The sequence below is a fragment of the Nymphaea colorata genome, chromosome 12 (assembly GCF_008831285.2).
Source record: "Nymphaea colorata isolate Beijing-Zhang1983 chromosome 12, ASM883128v2, whole genome shotgun sequence".
Lineage (NCBI taxonomy): Eukaryota > Viridiplantae > Streptophyta > Magnoliopsida > Nymphaeales > Nymphaeaceae > Nymphaea > Nymphaea colorata.
In genome coordinates, this window is record NC_045149.1 from 11509205 (window position 1) to 11528898 (window position 19694).

At 36.1% G+C, this 19694-nt stretch overlaps 1 protein-coding gene across 2 annotated transcripts in view; it reads left to right on the top strand.

The window, feature by feature from the left end:
* LOC116266483 (K(+) efflux antiporter 1, chloroplastic-like) overlaps nucleotides 1–19694 on the top strand; it is a 54223-nt gene that overhangs the window by 9534 nt on the left and 24995 nt on the right. For both annotated transcript variants that reach the window (XM_031647739.1, XM_031647740.1), the window contains exons 5-12: nucleotides 3695–3831; nucleotides 3940–3999; nucleotides 4079–4198; nucleotides 8201–8269; nucleotides 11261–11326; nucleotides 14316–14405; nucleotides 18117–18221; nucleotides 18303–18431. In XM_031647739.1, the coding sequence (XP_031503599.1) occupies nucleotides 3695–3831; nucleotides 3940–3999; nucleotides 4079–4198; nucleotides 8201–8269; nucleotides 11261–11326; nucleotides 14316–14405; nucleotides 18117–18221; nucleotides 18303–18431 (776 nt within the window). The remainder of the gene's footprint in view (nucleotides 1–3694; nucleotides 3832–3939; nucleotides 4000–4078; nucleotides 4199–8200; nucleotides 8270–11260; nucleotides 11327–14315; nucleotides 14406–18116; nucleotides 18222–18302; nucleotides 18432–19694) is intronic.

The following is a 19694-nucleotide window of genomic DNA, read 5'->3' on the forward strand; positions in this document are numbered from 1 at the left end:
AATGGCAAGAACTTGGCACTGATGACGCATTATGAGAAAGAGAAAATGTCTTCAATCCTATATCAAAAGTGGATGAATCCTTGGGTAGACATTCCTTGAGGACGTACATATTCCCTTGACGCTCCCCTCTAGCGAACATTTTCTTCGTTTGGAGGTCCTTGACATAGACAGAAGAAGGTGTGAATTCAACAGAAGAGCTTGTATCATCAATGAGTTTAGAAATGGATATGATGTTCTTTTTGATATTGGGAGCAAGAACAACATTAGACAGTGATAGAGACGAGGATGACAATGGAATATGTGCATTTCCAATATGTGTAATAGGATGAGATTTTCCATCACCTGTTATAATGCAACTTCTACCGTAATGAGGGGATAAGTTAGTCAATTTACCTGCATTTCCTGTCACATGGGTAGCTGCACCTGAATCCAAGAACCATTCTCCCTGCTCATTTTGCTTTATAGTCATCTTTGAGAATGCGGCCATCAATAGCTGTTGCATATCTTCAGCGGTGGATTTAGAACTTTGTCCTCCTTGTTTATAATCATGTCTTACTCCTTTGTTTTTATTTTGAGGATTAAACCAACATTGTGCCTTCATGTGTCCTTTCTTGTTGCACTGAAAACAAATTGGTATTTTTCTTGAAGTATCCAAAGGAGACATACCTTGGTTATGTGGTGTTGGTAGAATGCCACGACCACCATGGTTGGAGTTCCCATGGCTCTTACCAAACTTTACATTCATAGCCAACACATTTTGGGAGTTCCCTTGATCAGTCCTTTCAATGACTCTTTTCATATTCATTTCATGTTGGAGAAGTTTACCATGTAGTTCGTTGAAGGAAGACAGAACAGGAAGGACCTCAAGAGCTGTAATAAAAGCATGATAATCATGCCCAAGTCCATTCAAGGTTTGCTGCACCTTTTCCTTATCAGAAATGTTATTCCCTGAGGCAGCAAGTTGGTCTGCGACGGCCTTAATACGCCCCAAATAATCCATGATAGACGTTGAACCTTTGCTCAAATTCTGAAATTCTTTCTTTAAGTACATAATTCGAGCTTCTGATATTTGGGAAAAGGTATCAGCAAGGGTTTCCCATAATTCTTCTGCAGTACAATCATCAGAAACTGAAAGTAACACTTGTTGAGATAAAGTGGACAAAATATACGCAACCAGACTTTGATCACGTCTCATCCACATAGCATGTTCAGGATTGTTGTCTTCATGAACAGCAATAACTTCTCCTGCCTCATTTTTTATTTCCTGTAAGACGGATATTGGTGGAGCCTTTGTTGAACCATCGAGATGTCCAAAGAGGCCTTGACTTCTTATGAAAGGCATGATTTGCCTTTTCCAGATCAGATAATTCTCATGGTTGAGTTTTTCGATAATAAGGTGAGGAAGAAAACTTGAGGACATGCCAGAATGCGAAAGGTTTTCCATGACAGCAGAAAGGAATGGTATATAGGTAGAAGATGAGAGGGAAAGAAGACACGATATAACAAGATGTGTCCTTGGTAAGCAAGAAGAAAAAAGGAACAAGAATTGCGCAAGAGAAAAGTAAATTCAGGATAGAGACAAGATGAGAAAAGAGTTCTAACCAGATCAGACCTGTTTGGGCATTTCGTTTGGTAGAGATAACGTAACCTGGCTCTCTGATACCATGATAGAAATGTAGCACCAATATCTGTAACCCGAAAACAGCACTCACGCAGGAAGATAGAGAGAGAGAGAGAGAGAGAGAGAGAGAGAGAGAGAGAGAGAGAGAGAGAATGAAAACAAGAAGAAACTGAGGAGAAGAAGCCGTAGCCAAAATGGTTTGCACGGCCTCTATTTATAATCTCATTTTCAGAATTCTAAGAGTCTCCAATCGTAGAATCCTAGGAGATTTCACAAGCTCCAAGGACATTAATTACATCATAGAAACCTAAGAGACTTCACATATTACAAGGATATTAACTACAACATAGAATCCTAGGAGACTTCCCATATAACAAGGATATTAACTATAACATGGAATCCTAGGAGACTCTTCACATGTTACAAGGACATTAAATATTTTAACACATTCTACAAGGAGGTGGAATCCTAAGAGACTCCTCTTCAACGTGCTGGTGAAGGATTTATATTTTAACAGATAAAGGGGACGTAGGTGCACAGTTAGAAACGGGAAGATAGAAAGGATGTATATGAATAGAAATAACAGAAGGAGAAGAGCAGATTTATTTTTTTGATTGAAAGAGGCAAAAAATGGATCCTTTTGAGCACACTTTTGGTAAAACCCTGTCACCATCCTTGCTCTGATACCATGTGAGAAATCTGGTATGAGCTTCACTTTGTTTTCACCATGTTTTGTGGAGAAGATAGGGATTAAGGAAGAGAAGAGCACACGATAGATGAGAGGCTAAGAAACATAGGGCACGCCTCCTGTCCCTAAACTTATATTAGAAACCAGAAATAAATACTAAGGACTAAAACATAATGACACAATATGAAAATTACAACATACGCCATTAATAAGTGCGTGTTTTGGATCTGACCCGTGTCCAAAACATGTCTACTTTAACATTTCATACACATGATCATGCCCCAAATGCAATTGTTTTATTATAAAAGACAACTTTCATTTTGTTTTTTTTTAATGTTTTGGTGTTTGTTGGCAGTTGTTTTTAAGTTTTCATGGAAACCTGTGCATACATTACAATGTCCTAATTTAATGCATGTTTTCTACAAAATAACCTATGAAAACTCTGTATGCTTGATTCCTGAAGCAAAATATGAACATTTTGAAGAACATTGGAGATCACCGATAGTCCTGTGTCCTTTAGATATTTTACTAGGCCAACCGATAATCTTACTAGTGCTCTGAAGTTTCTTTCTAGATATGTCATACAGGTGCAGGGTGCAGTGAGGTGTACATGCATAAATATATATTGTTTGTTATAGAATTAAATAACTGTTTAACACTATATACATAGTTTACTTAAATAATTATCTTTTTTTTTTAAAGGTCAACCAAAGGTAAAAGAAAGAGGGAAAAGAAGAAAGTGGAAAGTGAGTGTGAGAAAAACACGAGAGAGAGAGAGAGCCGGGATGATGCTGCCATGAGGTTTTTTTATTTTATTTTATTTTATTTATACCATCAAGAATGGGAGCAGGTGCGGTCTGCTCCATTGGTACTGCATATGCATCCACCCACATCCGCATCATGTTGATGCTGGTGCAGTGCAGGATGCTGTGTCCACATAACTTAGCTTTCTCAGTTTTGGAGGGTGAGATGACTTTTTGAGGAAAAATTGTAGGTCATATGGCTCTCTCTCTCTCATCTAAATGTACATTCAAGGGACAACTATTTCCCCTGTTTCCTTTGTTGATGGTGAGGGTCTTCAACTCTGTGAGGATCTTTATGTTGTGGTATTTTGCTGTCGGAATCTTCGTTGAAATGTCAATGGTTGTGTTATGAGTTATACAATTTCCTAAAACTTCACCTTACATTTTCCTTTATCTGATAGATGATGGGATTTTAGCATTTTATGAGATTTTTGGTTTAGCACTTTTGCTTCTGGTACCATGTCTGTGTATGCACTTTCTTCTTGAAATTTGGTTAGCTAAGTCTTCTAGGGTTTTTATTTTATTCTAGTCCTGTTTAGTATCATGGGTTCTTCTTCCTTTTTTTTTTTTTGTTTTTTGTAGGAAGTCCTGTGCTTGGCTATTTAGCAGCTGGTATCTTAATCGGGCCATATGGCCTCTCTATCATCCGTCATGTTCATGGGACAAAGGCAATTGCAGAGTTTGGTGTTGTTTTCTTGTTGTTTAACATCGGGCTTGAGGTGAAACTTTTATAACCAACCTTCCCAATTTAAATTGCAACTAAGAAAGTTTGATTTTTAGCTTGCAAACCATGAAAATGAGTTTGAATCTTGTTATTATTCTTGCAGCTCTCTGTTGAAAGGCTTAGCTCAATGAAAAAATATGTGTTCGGATTAGGCTCTGCTCAGGTATGCCATTTTATTATTATTATTATTATTTTTAATTTTATGGTGCGGTATTAACATTTTTATGGTATTGGATATGTAGGTCCTTGCGACTGCAGTAGCGGTCGGCTTCATTGCACATTTTGCATCTGGGCTGCCAGGTCCTGCAGCAATTGTGATTGGCAATGGACTAGCATTATCTTCCACTGCTGTCGTACTTCAGGTTATATATATTATATGTGAAATGCGCTGAACGAGTCCCATTTTGTGACCAACTATCTAACCTTCTTTTTTCTCTCACCCACTCATCTGCTCTCTCACCTCCTTAGACCTTTTCATTTTCCTCTTCACAACCATCCCCTCCACCCTAAGATTTATCGGCCCTAGGGAGGGCAAGGGACTTGAGAATCCAGCCCCAAAGTGGAATGGCTTTTCTCATTTCTCATATATATATATATATATTTATATTAACAAATATTATTTTTTTTTGCTTACTGTACCATAGAAATATGATATATATAGTGGGTCGTGTACTTGTGCTAAGATATTAGTAGCTGAATGCATGCTTAGGTGCTGGGCACAGAAGCCTAGGCTGAGGCACCTAGGTGGCTCAAATTATTATTTTTTTTATTTTCAAATTTCAACCTGAAAAATTTAATTTACTTCCTCGGCCTCACCTAGGCTTTTTATGTGATCTGCCTCCTAGGTCTGCCTAGCTCTTTTGGGTACATAGCATAAGATCTTGAAAAATGAAGGTCCCACAAATTATGCAGTCAAAAGCACTAGGTGAGCTTAGGTAGTGGACCAAAAGGACTAGCTGGGGGCCTAGGCAGTCTCAAAAAGTGAGAACAAGAAGGAAGAAGAAAAAAGAAGGAAAAGAAGAATAAGGGAAAAAGTAGTTGAAAAGAAAACAGAAACAAAACTTTAAAGGACTTTATTTGTGTGCCTAATAGGGCATTTGATTTGGAAGGGCGAGAACTTTAAATCCTGTCCTGCTATTCCAGGAACAGGGTTAATCAGTGCCCTTGGAGCAGGCCGTCAATCTGCTCAACATTTGCATAGGTTGAGACAACATACTGTTCTGCTGTCCTGCATTTGTGTAAGTTGGAACAGGAACACACTGTATTGCTGTCCAACATTTTGTTTGTGTCGGACAACCATGAGAACATGTATTGAACGAACGGATTTAAGATCCATATACTTTCTTGAAGCAAGATCCTGTTCAAATGGAGCATGGACATTATGAAATGGTTAGAGTTTGGAGAAAAAGTGAAAATGTTGAATTGAGGTACATCAAGTGAAGCCCGAAAAATGCTTGCTTTGATATGCATCTCGAAACATTTTGCTTTGTGTAATTGGTTCCATTAAGTTTGAATGGGCAACATAACTTCCATGGTCGATGGAACTTTTGGAGTATTTCATGGATTAAAATTCTAGGGAATAGGCTATAGTAGCTTACTTGAAACAAAGAAATTGTACCAGCAGCCCAACATTAGAGCAATTTGACTTATAGTAGTACAACCAAACCAGCTTTCTTTACTTGTTTTCTCAGTAATGAAACAACCACTTTCCTGAAAAAATGGGCAGCATGAATCAACACTGACACAGGTCCTTAGAGAAATTCAGCAGCTCTTGACGACAGCAGTAGCACAAGAGAGAAACATCCTGAAAAAAATAAAATCAGAGATCTAGCTTTGATACCATGTAAACGAAGCTGTTACACACACTCTTAAAGAACATAATCAATCGACACTAAAGCCAAAAAATCCATTGAACTGAAATGAATGGATAATATGCATTAAGCCCTCAAAAGCTGTTCAAAGACAGCATACATATGAAGTTATGAACAAATACATCACCTATTTATACAAAAGAAAAATTAGAAATAAAAGGGAGAGAGAGCAGCTCGAGAGCTAGCTGTTGGCTAGCTCCAGCTTGGTCAAACCCTGATTGACCAGGCTGAGCTCGCACAGAAATGGACATATAAAAAAGAATAAAAAACAAAAATAATGTACAGGTATACATATCAGTCATATATATATATATATATATATATATATATATATATGTATCTGTTTATGTATATGTGTGTGTGTGTGTGAAATTGCAACTATACATGCATTTAATCATATAAGATATAACCATTATAGAATATGCATGTGCACACACACATACATAAACTGAAAACATATATGAGTATTTACAATAATTCTAACACATGTCGACATGCAAGACGGAAACAAATTCAGAGAGAGAGAGAGAGAGAGAGAGCATTCTAAGGACCCCTCCTAGAAATTAATTGACAGAATCAAACCGAAACCCTCACCAAGGTAAACCTGCCAAACGATCCACTCCCAATTTTATGCCCTAGCTTATGATCGTTCCGTTATTAAGGCAAAAATAGAAGAAAAAGGAAAAAAATGAGCATGAGGGAGAACCTTCACAAGCAAGATCATGTTGCTCAATAACAGGGTGAATGCCACTCAAAACCGGAGCTAGTTGCTTCTTTCTGAAATACATTGAGGCATCAGTTTGTGCTTTCTCCCTCATGATTATTGTGAGGCAACCCCAAGTCAATGCCAATAAAAACCCTAAGTCAATGTCAATAAAAGTGATACAGAATTATGAACTAATGAACCAAAACTCGACCTCAGAAGTTTGTGCTTTCTCCTCATAATTCGACCAAGATTTTCGAGATGCCCCTAATAGCCAAAGGATGGCAAGTGCTTTGAAACAAAACCATTAATATTATACCTCCAGGCCCACAACTTCTGTCCATTATTGAAATAATTTGAGATGTTTTCCTTGGCTTCCATTGGAAAGAGGCTATATAGTTATGGTCCATTTCGCTTGGGATAGATACTTAAAAATTGGAAACAACATAGAGCCTTGAGCATTATATAAGAATGTGCTGTAGGTGGAGGAGACTTTACTAAACTCTAGCATCCCCTCATGCTTTGAGTCTTGGATAGGACTTTACAACACAATAGAACACCCTTATATTATATATTATGGATGATTTAGCTACGGAGAGGCCATTTTACCTTTGAATAATATCAATATAGTTATATGGATCGGAATTGCATGAATTTGATGTACCAAAAGGAACCAAAAGTAGAAACTTCAAAAACTGTCCTGGGTTGTATGCTTCGGTAGGTTGTCTGAGATCCTTTTGAGAATGCTGATCAAAGAGAAAATGGCGATGAAGCAAAATAGCACAAGATGGACTTGATACATTACTCACAAATAATGCTTTGAAATTCAAAGTTCAAAGAGGTGGTTTCTTAAAACTAGCTTCTGATATGAAACTTTGGGTCCACCCCATGGACCAAGAGAATTGGCTGGTTCCTTTGGGGAGATTATTTTTCTCTCTTTATGCCTAACAATGGAACAGCTGTATATATGACATAAGCCTCATTCTTCAATAGGCACACAGTCCTTGTTGCTGGCTCCCCTATCATCAAGTCACCAACTTTGTTAATGAATTGGTCCACTATAGAAATGGGCTTTAGAGGTTGAGGGACTTGCTATCCACACCTCACAAGTAGCAACTAGTTCGTAATAACCAAAAAAAACAAGTGCCTTTCCTTGTGTAGGCCTATTTCAATGGGAAGTGGGAAGTTTATGTGTCGGAATAGGTCAACCTTTGAAGGATAATGCATGTTGTATTTTAGCTAAATGTATAAAACAGATATACACAACATTGAAATCCACTCAGACAAATGTATAAGCACAGAACCTGAATTTATTAAAAACAAAAAAGGTCATGTACAAGAGTTGTTAGTGTATGTAATAATCCACCTGTTAATTTTGGTGACTTTTTTTTGTTCTTTTTCTTCTTTTCTGGCGATATGAAATAAGAACTTTGCAGTCATTCTTCTGGGCAAAAAATGTCAGGTAAACACAATTTATTATTTTTGTAGCTTGGATTATTCTTTTTTAAATACTATTGGTGGTGTGCTTTTACAGTTCGTTTTGGGGTCCAAATGTCATTTTTAAAGTTAGGTTGAAGCTGATGCTCTTTTTGTGAAAAGATGTAACCCTCACTTCCAATTAAATGCATTTCTCTAAGATTTTCTTCAGATACAAAATAATTCTATGTAAATCCAGTTGCTATGACTATTCTATTTGAGTATTACCCGTTCTTTTTTGTGAGACTGGAATTTCATCATTTTCATAAATTGATGGGTGGAGTGATCTGTTCCCTTTTTTGCTTCCCATACAGGTTTTGCAAGAAAGAGGTGAAAGCACATCACGTCATGGGCGTGCAACCTTTTCTGTTTTACTTTTCCAGGTATCTCAACATTTTCTCTGGAAGTCAAAGTTAGAGCATATCCTTGTAACCTTATTGCTGATTTCTTGAAGAATGTGATTGCAACACCTCTCTCTTTCTTTCCTTCCCTCTGTCCCTTCATCCGTCAGAACACAAACATATTTTATGTTATGTATCATAATCACACTTATAGCAATGTATTGAAACAATTGCCTTCTATAGATGCTTTTCAGGGAAGAATGATTTACGCGGGTGATATCATGATATTTCAAACGACAGTTCTTTTCAAATTATCAGAATACTGTCAGTTACACTAGATACTTGCAATCAAATCTACTTTTGCATTTGCATCTTAAATATGATTTTCTTATTGCATAACTTTTATACTTCAAATTTTCTTAGATACCTTATGTGAATTTCTTAAAACCTTCATTATCAAAACATTTATTTTTCTTGCTTTTTTTTTCTAGTTCTAATTTTTATAAATTTCCAACATTTTTTATATTCATCATTCATCATATACATGTCTAATAGCACAGGCTTTCACTTTTTGAGATATAGACAAGTGATACTTGTCTGTGCTGCTCATCTTTTTAAGCTTTATGTGCTTGTAGCTGTAAGTTTCCCTATTACTGTTTCTTATAGATAGATGGGTTGATCATTTCTTTATATCTTATCTTTTTCTTAATGTTGCACCAACTTGCTTAGTCACTGCACCTGTACCAATGCAACTCAGGCGTGAATCATACACAACAATGTGATAGTCAGCAGCGTCGCTGCACCAGACTATTTGTTTTATATCAAAGTCTAGGTGCACACCTGACCCAAGTTGAACCAGAGACTTATGTGGTAAAATGTAATATAGTTAATAGATCACAATTCAATCGTATAACTAATAACTTGGTAGTTTCTTTTTCTTTGTTTTAGTTGTTTAGTTTGACTTTGTCATTATTGCTCAAACATTGCAAGTGTTTAGCATAATGTGTCCTGGTGAGACCAATAGCTAGAAACCTTCATGAGACTCAATGTAAAAATTGCAAACTTATTTTTTTTAATTTGGAAGGTACAAAAAATAAAAAAATATAGAAAAATAGGATAAGATAAAAAAACCATTTCTACCAAAATTAAAAAAGCATGTCATTCATAAACGTGACAATATAGCAAATTAACAATCATTAGTTTGACAAACTAATGTTATGATCCAACAGTTTAACTGAAAGTTTTAAACATTGAGAAATAAACTTGTCAAGTACAAATTTTGAATGTATGGCATTCATTATCATCTTCTCGTTCCAATTCTACATCATCTAGAATTTTTTGGCATGATTACTCAAATGCAAGAGTGCATGAACAAAAAACTCATTGGCTTAGCAAAGAGAATGGACGACATTGATGATCAGATGAAGAAAAGGATGGAATCATTTGGGGTCAAACAAGAAGCTATGAAAAAGAATCACAAACAATCAACTAAAACCGAAAGAATAGAAACTCAACGAGGACATTCGTGAGAAAGAAGGTACCAAAATGATGAACAAGGTTATGAAGGTTGTATTCACTAGAGAAATGTTTTTGGTGATTGAACCTCGTCAATTTGGGGTGGTGAGAGCAACAGAAGATGAAGTAGATTTTGAGGCAACCGGTGAGCTAGCGTAAGTGGCACAACTATTGCAAAGCCCACCGATGTCAGCCAAAATTTTACCACATGATGCTAATTGCTTGGTTGACCCAGTGATGGGAGGCTTTTTCAAACACCTGGCAGCGGTGGCCACCGGGAACGTTCCTTGCATTAGTGGGACTAGCACTAACCAGACGGTAACTGCTATCCAATGCTTACTCAGGCTAAGAAAATGTTACATTACTTTCATGGCAAAAAACACCTCCGAGGCACTGAGTAGAAGCCTCTTTCTCCAATGTGAGAATGGTCTCCTACACGTGAATACAGCCTTAAATCAAAGTTTTCCTCCTCAAACAATATGTCCTCCACATTACTCTTGAAAATGCATATGCTTGGGGGTTGAAGGGTTCTTAAAACCCAAAATCCAAAAATCTAGGTCCTGGTCCCTCAAGTGTTTGTAAAGGCCTCATCATACGCTACAGTGTTACAACTTTGCAATATAACATAAATCCCAATCAGCACATTATGTGCCGTAATTTGTAGAGGCATTACCATATGATACTGTAGGACATTTACTGCATAACTTCTGATAATTGACAACTCACTAATTTACGTCCTATCACCTGTTACTCTTTTAAGTTTGATCCTGATGTGATTATATTTGTATAACTAATTTATGGCTGCAATTCTTGGTAGGGGTGGTTAATCTATAGATATGAGTGGCTAAGTGCATTTTCTTCTTAAGCAAATCGCATCCACCTTATCTGCCATTTGTTGTGTCATCCAGTATGACAACAGTTGCTATTCTATTTTTCCCAAATCTAATGTTTATTTGGATTTTAGATGTCCACCAGTGTTAAACACAAATAATGATGTTTGCAGCGTAAAATTTATTGGACTAAATTCTCTTCCTCTCCCTTTCTCCTTCTCCCAACTAGATATTAATATTTCAATAATTGTCTTCCTTTTTCATAAATCCAGCCTCACTGGTCTGACCAATGGAGTTTCTTTCTGTTGACATCATCTTTTGAATTGCTGAAATTCTATGTGTATCTAAGTTTTTTCTGGAGATTGAAAAATCAATGGCTAAAAATGCATCAAATATAGTAGGCTCAAAGGAACATATGCTTTGGTAAAAAGAAAAAGACCAAGTGAGCAGTTGATTTTAAGTTTCCAACCATGTTCATGTATCTAACCCCTCAGATCGGATCGAAACAATTTAAATTGTGCAATCCTTGGTTTATTGCATGTAAAATCATTTCTAGCAGGTACACTCAGAGACACACTGAAAGCACTATGTTGTGCGATGTTGTGCGACTCCTGCAGCTATGTTACTTATATTTCTTTGTTGGCTGTTATTTTTCTTGGAAATGTCTTAACCTTTACGGACTTTACAGGACCTGGCTGTGGTTGTGTTGTTAATACTGATTCCTCTTGTCTCACCAAATTCCTCAAAGGGAGGGGTAAGCTTTACCAACTTTATTAAACTTAGTAACTAAATAACATAAATATGAATGTAAGTATGCAGTTATGTAATTATATGTTGTCTAGATACCTTCATAGTTTTGCCCATACGTATGTGTACCTGGACGTATATTGCTCTTTCTCTCTCTGTTGTTACACACATACATATACACACACACACACTCTACCAAATGGCAAAAGATTTCAAAATCGTCACTAAGAACTCCATGCAACAGAAGAGCTAATAATGGTTTATGGTGTAGTGACGGATTATGGTGTTTTTAGTGACAGTTTATGTGGCATTCAGTTATGCCTTTTAAATATTTAGTCATCCAGAAACATCCAGCACCTGGCAGATTTCAATGTCCCTATTAGTTGCATATGTATGTATATGTATCTGTACCTGTGTACGTATCTAATGTATTTTTTTTGTTTATTTTCTCTTATTTTTTTTGTTTATTTTTTAAGTTTTTTCTGCTGCTTAAGGCACATTGAACTTAGCTGTTGGCTAGCATCAATGTCTAGTCCTTTTCTATCCTCTGTCAATAGAGGACATGTTTTTCCTTTTGTATTCCCTGTGTGGGATTTCATCCTTGCTTCTATTCTTTATATTTTCTGATTACATTCATTGAAGACTTTATTGAGGTCCTCCTGTCTGTCCACCAAGTATTTCAGATATTGTTTTTGTCCATCTTGTGCCTCAAAACTTTGGCGCACTGCCTGGGATTTCATTTCAATTACGTCACAGATCCTTACACATATATGTATATAAAAGAGTGTGTGAGTTTGTGCATGCATGTACACACACAGAGATATGTAGATGTCGACATATATATGTACTTGCACAACAACACAGACATATAGAACTTCACATAAAATAACTCTGCGATTCAGATTCCAGAGATCTGATGGGCATGCATATGAAACTAGTCATGCTGGATAATGCTGAAATGGCTGGAGTACATGTAAATTTTTACATAGTTGAAAACAAACAAGTTCCTAGCACTTGATCTCCAAAAGTAATATGTGCACACATAGTTAATAATACAACCTTGACAATTCAACCTTCAAAAGTTCAACTTCTGCAGCTAGGAGCAAATTTTACATGCTGATGAAAACAGAATAACATAGTAAACACTGGAAAGCAGAAACGGATAATAGAAGGTTCCTAGAAACTAATTATAATTTTGGAGATATTTGCAAAAGTCTGAAACAGGTCAGTCATTCCATTGGATGATGATTTTAATCAAAATTTCTACTGCAAAATCATGGATTTCAATATATGCTTAAGTGGTGCATGGAACCCCATACCTGTTGAACCTCTAAAGGATGTTGGCCCACATGATGGTGCAATCTACAATCACAGCAGCCTTAGAGAAGAAAGGAATTAAGGGGGGAGAAAGAGAGGGAGAATGAAAGAGAGCACTAGATTTAGGGAGACCTTTCTAAGGCCCTTCGTCAGATGTTTAGTAAAAAAGGAAAACAGAAAGGTACAAAATAGATAATTGTCATAGGGTAATTCTATGCAGGTCAGGAATTTTTTGGAGGGCTTCCCATGGCTCTTGAATAGATGGATCTTTTAGTACAAATGAAAACAGAGAGCTAGGAAAGAGAGAAGTATAGTCATATGCTCCAATTAAAGTCGGAGATTTCTGACCTTGTTGGTGGAGGAAAGAATTCTTTTTCCTTTTTTTTTTCTAGATAAGCCTCTCCAGCTTAGGTAGCATTTGCATGCACGAGATATGTAGAAATTTCAATTTAGTGAAAATTTAGTGAAGTTTCAGTTTAATCCCAAAGTTTACGAAATGACTACTTTTCATGTTTTTACTACAACAGTCAATCCTTTCAGAATATGTTCCATTAATGGGTTTATAAAATTTAGAAGTACATTCTCTTCAAGATTCTAATGTAACATGATATATATATATATATATATATATATATATATATATATATATATATAGACACACACGCACACACACACACATTATTGAATAAGTTTAGAATAGGGCTGACAAAAAGTCAGGATTAAATTTTAAATCTTTATAGGAACTGTTTAATGCATCATTGACTTACATAATTTATATCAGTACATATAGGATGGACTTTATGCACACACAACACACACATGGAGTAGCAAACCAGGATCGTTTGGCTGAGGGGCGCTTGAGTCACCAGCCCAAGTCTAATGTGGGCACCCCCATGTAATTTTTAATGCATCACAATGTAATTTTGAATTTTAAAAATGAAACTTTTGATAGGCTGCCCCATGTATCTCTGCCTTTGCATGCACGCACACACACACACACACACACACACACACACAAATATATCTATATATATATATATATATATATATATATATATGTATGTATGTATACAGGGGTGGAGCCAGAAAATTCTGGCTAAGGGACTTTAAGTATAAAATTTGAATTTTTTAAAGAGGCAAAAATATGTAAATGAGAAAAATTGCTCAGAAATATCAATATAAATCTAAGAGATTTTTTTGGGGTCAGTGTGAGCAATTGTCCACACATAGCTCACACCTGCCTATATAACTATACAGCTTAAAATACATGAGGTTAATGTATTTTTTGTGTAATCTAACCTTGTATATGTGATTTCATGACTGATTTAGTAGGACACACATGTTAAGTCTGCCATTTTTCAGGTTTAAATGTGTCTTTTGAGCCACCAAAAAAAAAAAAAAAGCGGCTCTTGTAACATCCAAATTTATGGCTCTAGAAGGGAATAAGAGCAAATGGTTAGAAGGTTAAATAATATGAAGGTTATCTTTTTTGTCGAGCACGGACTTGAAAACTTGGAAGCAGTCACAAGAGCTTTCCATTTAGCTTCTCTGAACAAAAATAAGTGCAATAGGAGTCTAGAAACAATAGTAGATTCTTTCTCCCTCTTTCTCAATGATTTAAGATGATTATATGTGTCCCTTGTTTTTGTTTCATAATGATCTTAGTTCTCTTGGTTTAGGTTGGTTTTCAAGCTATAGCAGAAGCCTTGGGGTTGGCAGCTGTGAAAGCAGTCGTTGCCATTGCTGCAATAATAGTTGGAGGCCGTTTGGTAATATTCAGACAAATATTCCTCTCACTTTCTATGCTCTATTGGTCTCAATGCTGATCACAATTCACAGTTGTTTTGATAAGTTAAATGTATTATAGTAGGATATTCTCAGCACATTGCCCTTTCTTATTATCTGTGACAATAGCTTGTGGTTTCGCTTTACCCAATGGTCCTACATATGTTTCTTTTGCATTTCTTTAGATTAATTTTTATTTGTTTTTATTTTTTTCTATGTGAATATTTCTAAGACATTACATCAAAATTTGAAACAAATAGTGCATATAAAAAGTATATGACTTAGTCTTTTGAACCAGATGGAAAATTGATGTCCAATGGTTACAAAATTCGCCGTCAATCTAGGAGACTAAAATAGTCCAAGATCCAGTAAGACCGAGGTGTTATGGTCATTGGTTAATGACAAACTTGTGTTTTTCAGATATGACCAAGGGTAGACTAGTAATTGGCTAATCAAGATTAAATTCTAATCATGATTAAGTTTAACTAATGACAGTTTAATAGTTTAAGCACCCAATTAATGACAGATTAGAATTCTTGAGCGAGGATTAGACACTAAGCTAAACCGGAACTGCAACTAATTATTTAAATCCGATTAATTAAACAAACCTCCTCAAAATATATTATCATTTTTCTAAACCTCCTCAAGATAAAATAAAATATAATATAATAAGTGATAAAAATAATAAATGTGGGCTATAAATAGGGGTTTCCACCCCTTTGGGATCCAACGTGAGGGAGGAGAGGAAGAGAGAGAAGAGAAAGAGATGAGAGGAGAAAGAGGGGGAGAGGTGGAAGAGAGAAAAGAAGAGAGAGGAGAGGAGGAAGAGAGAAATGAGATAGAGGGGGGAGAGGAGGAAGAGAGAAAAGAAGAGAGAGGAGAGGAGGAAGAGAGAAATGAGAGAGGGGGAGAGGTGGAAGAGAGAAAAGAAGAGAGAGGAGGGGAGGAAGAGAGAAATGAGATAGAGGGAGGAGAGGAGAAAAAGAGAGAGAAGGAGAGAAAGAGGAGAGAGAAAGTGTCCGTCGGCGATGAAACTTTGTTGAATCCTTTCTCTTGCGCATTGTAATCATCTAGAGCCGAGATTTTGCTATAATCTCAGATTCTTAGGTATGATGAAAGTTATTGAAATTTTTTTGATTACATGTAAAATTTTAGCTAAAGTTTAATTGCTTCTTTTAGGCTGCGCTCTGCAACTATTCTTCACGATTCTGATGGATCGGAACCTAGAAAAATCAGATCGGTAGATGAGATGCTGCCGAATGTTTGATAGAAACCTTGAACTCTCTCGTTTTGTGCATAGCACATACGAGCAACGAACAAACTGTGCCAATAGTGTTCGTGTGACTTAAGTGTTTAGGCTACCGAAGTCCATGTCGAACCATGCACCGGTTTGCCGTATCATGAAACTTGACAGTGAGCTAGCTAGGCCGTGGGACCCAGCTAGCCTTTAGTTGGCTATGGTTAGTAGCAGATCTTGGTCAGCTACCATCCGGCTTTGGTTAGACCACCTTGGCTGCACCTAGAGTTGAGATTAAGCCGGGCGGACGATTGACTACACAAAGTTTTAGTTAAGATTCATTAATCATAATATATAATTAGATTAATCACGTGGTTTACAGATTGTTGAGACTAGCAAAGTTGAGATTTAATGGCTTGAATTAATTTAAGTTTAGGTAATTGGCTTAAGCAAATTGAGTTAAGTTTAAGTTTTTGAATGCATACATGCATATTATTTAGTTGTATCTGATTTTGGAAATATTTGCCACACTCATATAGGGTACTCAAACTATGTTGATGATACACACTCGTAATTGAGTTCCAAGAGAGAGTTGTTTAATGATAAGCCTATGCTTTAGATCTGAGATGAGCGTAATGAAAGCCGGGTAGTGATGATAGATGTGAAAGTATGCTCATGCATTGAATTGATTGAGCATGATGGTTGTTTATTTACTTTACGCAATGTTTGCTTATGGCTTGAGTTGTCATTATAATGTGGGCAACGACCTAGGGCCGGTTTTATATTTCCAGGTTGATGGTATGAGGGGAAAGTCCGAGTATGGTCCAGTATATCAGAAATGAAAAGTCTGAGATCGGCCCATGTTGCGATTGAAAAGTCCGAGACTGGTGTAGGGGTCTGGGGACCCATGTGATCAGAACCTTCCGTGAATGCAGGGATTGATGTATAAAGCAATGTTATCCGTATCGTACGATACGGACGCGTATTGTACGATACGTATCGTATAGGTCAAGAAAACCTATACAATATGCTGTTTAAAGACGATACGCGTCCGTATCGTATATGTATCACACGATACGTGCGATATGGGGGCCATATCGTACGATACGGGCGATACACCCCCGTATTGTACGATACGGGTTAAAACACAAAATTTTTTATTTTTTAAAGTTTAAACACTCTTCCCTCTCTCTCTTCTTGTATTTAAAGACTCCAAGAGACGTAGGAGGGAGAGATTTTGCACATTTTCATAAAAAATAACCAAGGATTCATCGATTTGGAAAATATTATCGTTAAATCATGAAAGATGATAAGTTGATAACTATATGTTTTGAACTTGTAAAATTGTGATGTAATATAAGTCCTAAAACTCAAAGTCCTAAGACTCTAAGTCTTAAGATTCTATAAAATTTTCAAGTTTAAAATTGTGATGGATGCTTATTATGTTATTTTGAATATCTAATTTTTAATTTTTGAATGCGTTGTTGACACACATGAATGTTCCTTATGTATGATGATCTTTTTTATATTTGAATACATTTTTCTTGATTTCTGATTTTTTTGTTTATTTTTTCAGATTTTTAATAATTTTTCTCTATTTTTTCTGATTTTAAAATATTTTTTAAAATTAAAAAATTAATTTTACGATACGCTACGCTACGTTTACGATACGTTACGATACAGCGTATAGGTCAGCCCGACCGATACGCGATACGCTACACCTTTTATAACATTGGTATAAAGTGTTCCTTCCCCGTACTACTTAGAGGAGCCCATCCCCGGCATGAGGCAGTGAGTTGGGATGTAGTTATTGCAGTAACACAGTTGAACTCAGTGAAATGTGAGTCACGATAGTGGTTAGGATAGATCATGCCATGCACTAATTACGCAAGCAAGTTATCTGTGATCGGGCTTACGCCAATTATATAGGTGTGTAATGTTTTGCTTCCGCCACAAAAAAAGAAAAACTCTGTATCTATTTCCTTTTCATGTTTAATTGTGTATGACATTGGAGCGTTACACAATAGTAACACTTTGAGAAAAGAACTTTGCAAAATACCTCACGGAGAATGATGCTGGTACTATGGTGGTCATACACACTTTCTTCAGCAACTTGTGTCACTGGAATATTTTTAAAAACCTGGTTAGTGAAATCTCATTTAGTTGTACAGTTGTAGCTGATAAATGTTTGTAATTAAAACATGAAAGCATGTTTATACAGCCCAAAAAAAAATGTATGTGTATGTATATTGCATTAAGACAGTGGAATCTCCTTTATAATTTGTATGCTCCAAGGCTTCAAACACTTGTGAAAGAAGGCAATCAAGAGTTGTTTAATTAATTATTAGAATACATGTTGTTCACAAATAGAGTCAGCTATTCTTTTTCTATTTGCAATGTCTAATAAGAACAAATGGACCTTGTACTCATGTTCAGTACCTTTGTCTATTTATGGCAGTTTCTTCGTCCTATCTATAAGCAAATTGCAGAGAATCAAAATGCTGAGATATTTTCTGCAAATACTCTTCTTGTTATTCTAGGCACAAGCCTCCTAACTGCAAGGGTAAGCCAACAACTGATGGTTCCTTTTCCTGTTCTTCGTGTGCATCTTGGTTAACCTTTCCATAAAATGTTATCTGGACAGGCTGGGCTTTCCATGGCTTTGGGTGCATTTTTAGCTGGTCTTCTCCTAGCAGAAACTGAATTTTCTTTACAGGTTGAATCTGACATTGCTCCATATCGTGGCCTCTTGTTAGGTTTATTTTTCATGACGGTATGTGTTACTTTTATTTGTTTTCAGTTTCAATTAGCTGTTTCTTTGAGGATTCCACAGCTTATGGTATTTTTCATTAAGCAGGGCAAATACCTTTCTTTCCAATGCATTTGAGAGAATTGAACATAACATCTTCCAGTTTATTTCCCGGTTTCTTTTTAATTGCTGGAATCTAAAGTTATTAGTTAATTAAAAGTTAACAATAGCTGGCTCATATGTTTTATTTTGTTTATCAAAATTTCAGAAGCTACCATGTAATTAAGCTCGGTGAGACAGGATCTATGTAGTAAAAAATGTTAGGCACTGTCTAGGTCGTAGTCCTCAACCAGGAACTAATCTAAGAAAGAAACACAATAAATATCGAATACCAGCACACACACACACATATATCTATGTCACATAGGTACGGGTGCCGGTGCGGTTACGGACCATTTTCAAAATATATATATAAACAAGAAAAAATACTTAGAAAATATATATCAAAATAAAAAAATATATCAACATAAACAAATAAACAACATAGAAAATATATATCAATGGATCTTGCAGTCGTGTTCTTAAGAAACCTATGAAAAACTTTAAACATATGGACAACCGAGCAGCCCCCTAGACAATCAAATATAAACTTTATTCGAATTTTCATGCAGGAAAACAAAAATACTACTATGAACAACAATAAAAAGAAAAAATAAATCATGCAGAAAGGTCGCTGGAGGTTGTCGGAGGTCGCTGGATGTCACCCGCAATTTTGTCGAGGCTCTGCGTTTTTGAAAGGAAATAAGAAAACGAAAGAAAACCCTAAGTTTTGGACGAAAATGAACTCGGTCAACATTGACTGAGTCTGTTTTTGGATAGATATGGACCTGGGTATGTTGACTGTACTCGGTACCTATTGACTCGTACTTGAGCCACACCCGCCATCGTACCCATACCCTTGTTGCACCCGACTGGTATGGGTACTCCACCAAAATTAAGGTACCCATGTTATATATATATATATATATATATATATATATATATATATATATATATATATATATATATATATGCTTATTTTTGTATATTTATAATCCAACACATTAGAGTTGATATGCATGGATGTGGGTCATTGTGTTAAACTGTGTTCAATGCACCCATAGTTATTTTCATTCATGTATGGATTTGGTCAACCTTGATCAATTCTATTTTGGTTCATTTCTTAAAGATTAATTAATAAAATTTTAAGTTGAAAGCATTGTCACAGAAAACGTGTCTTATTTGAAA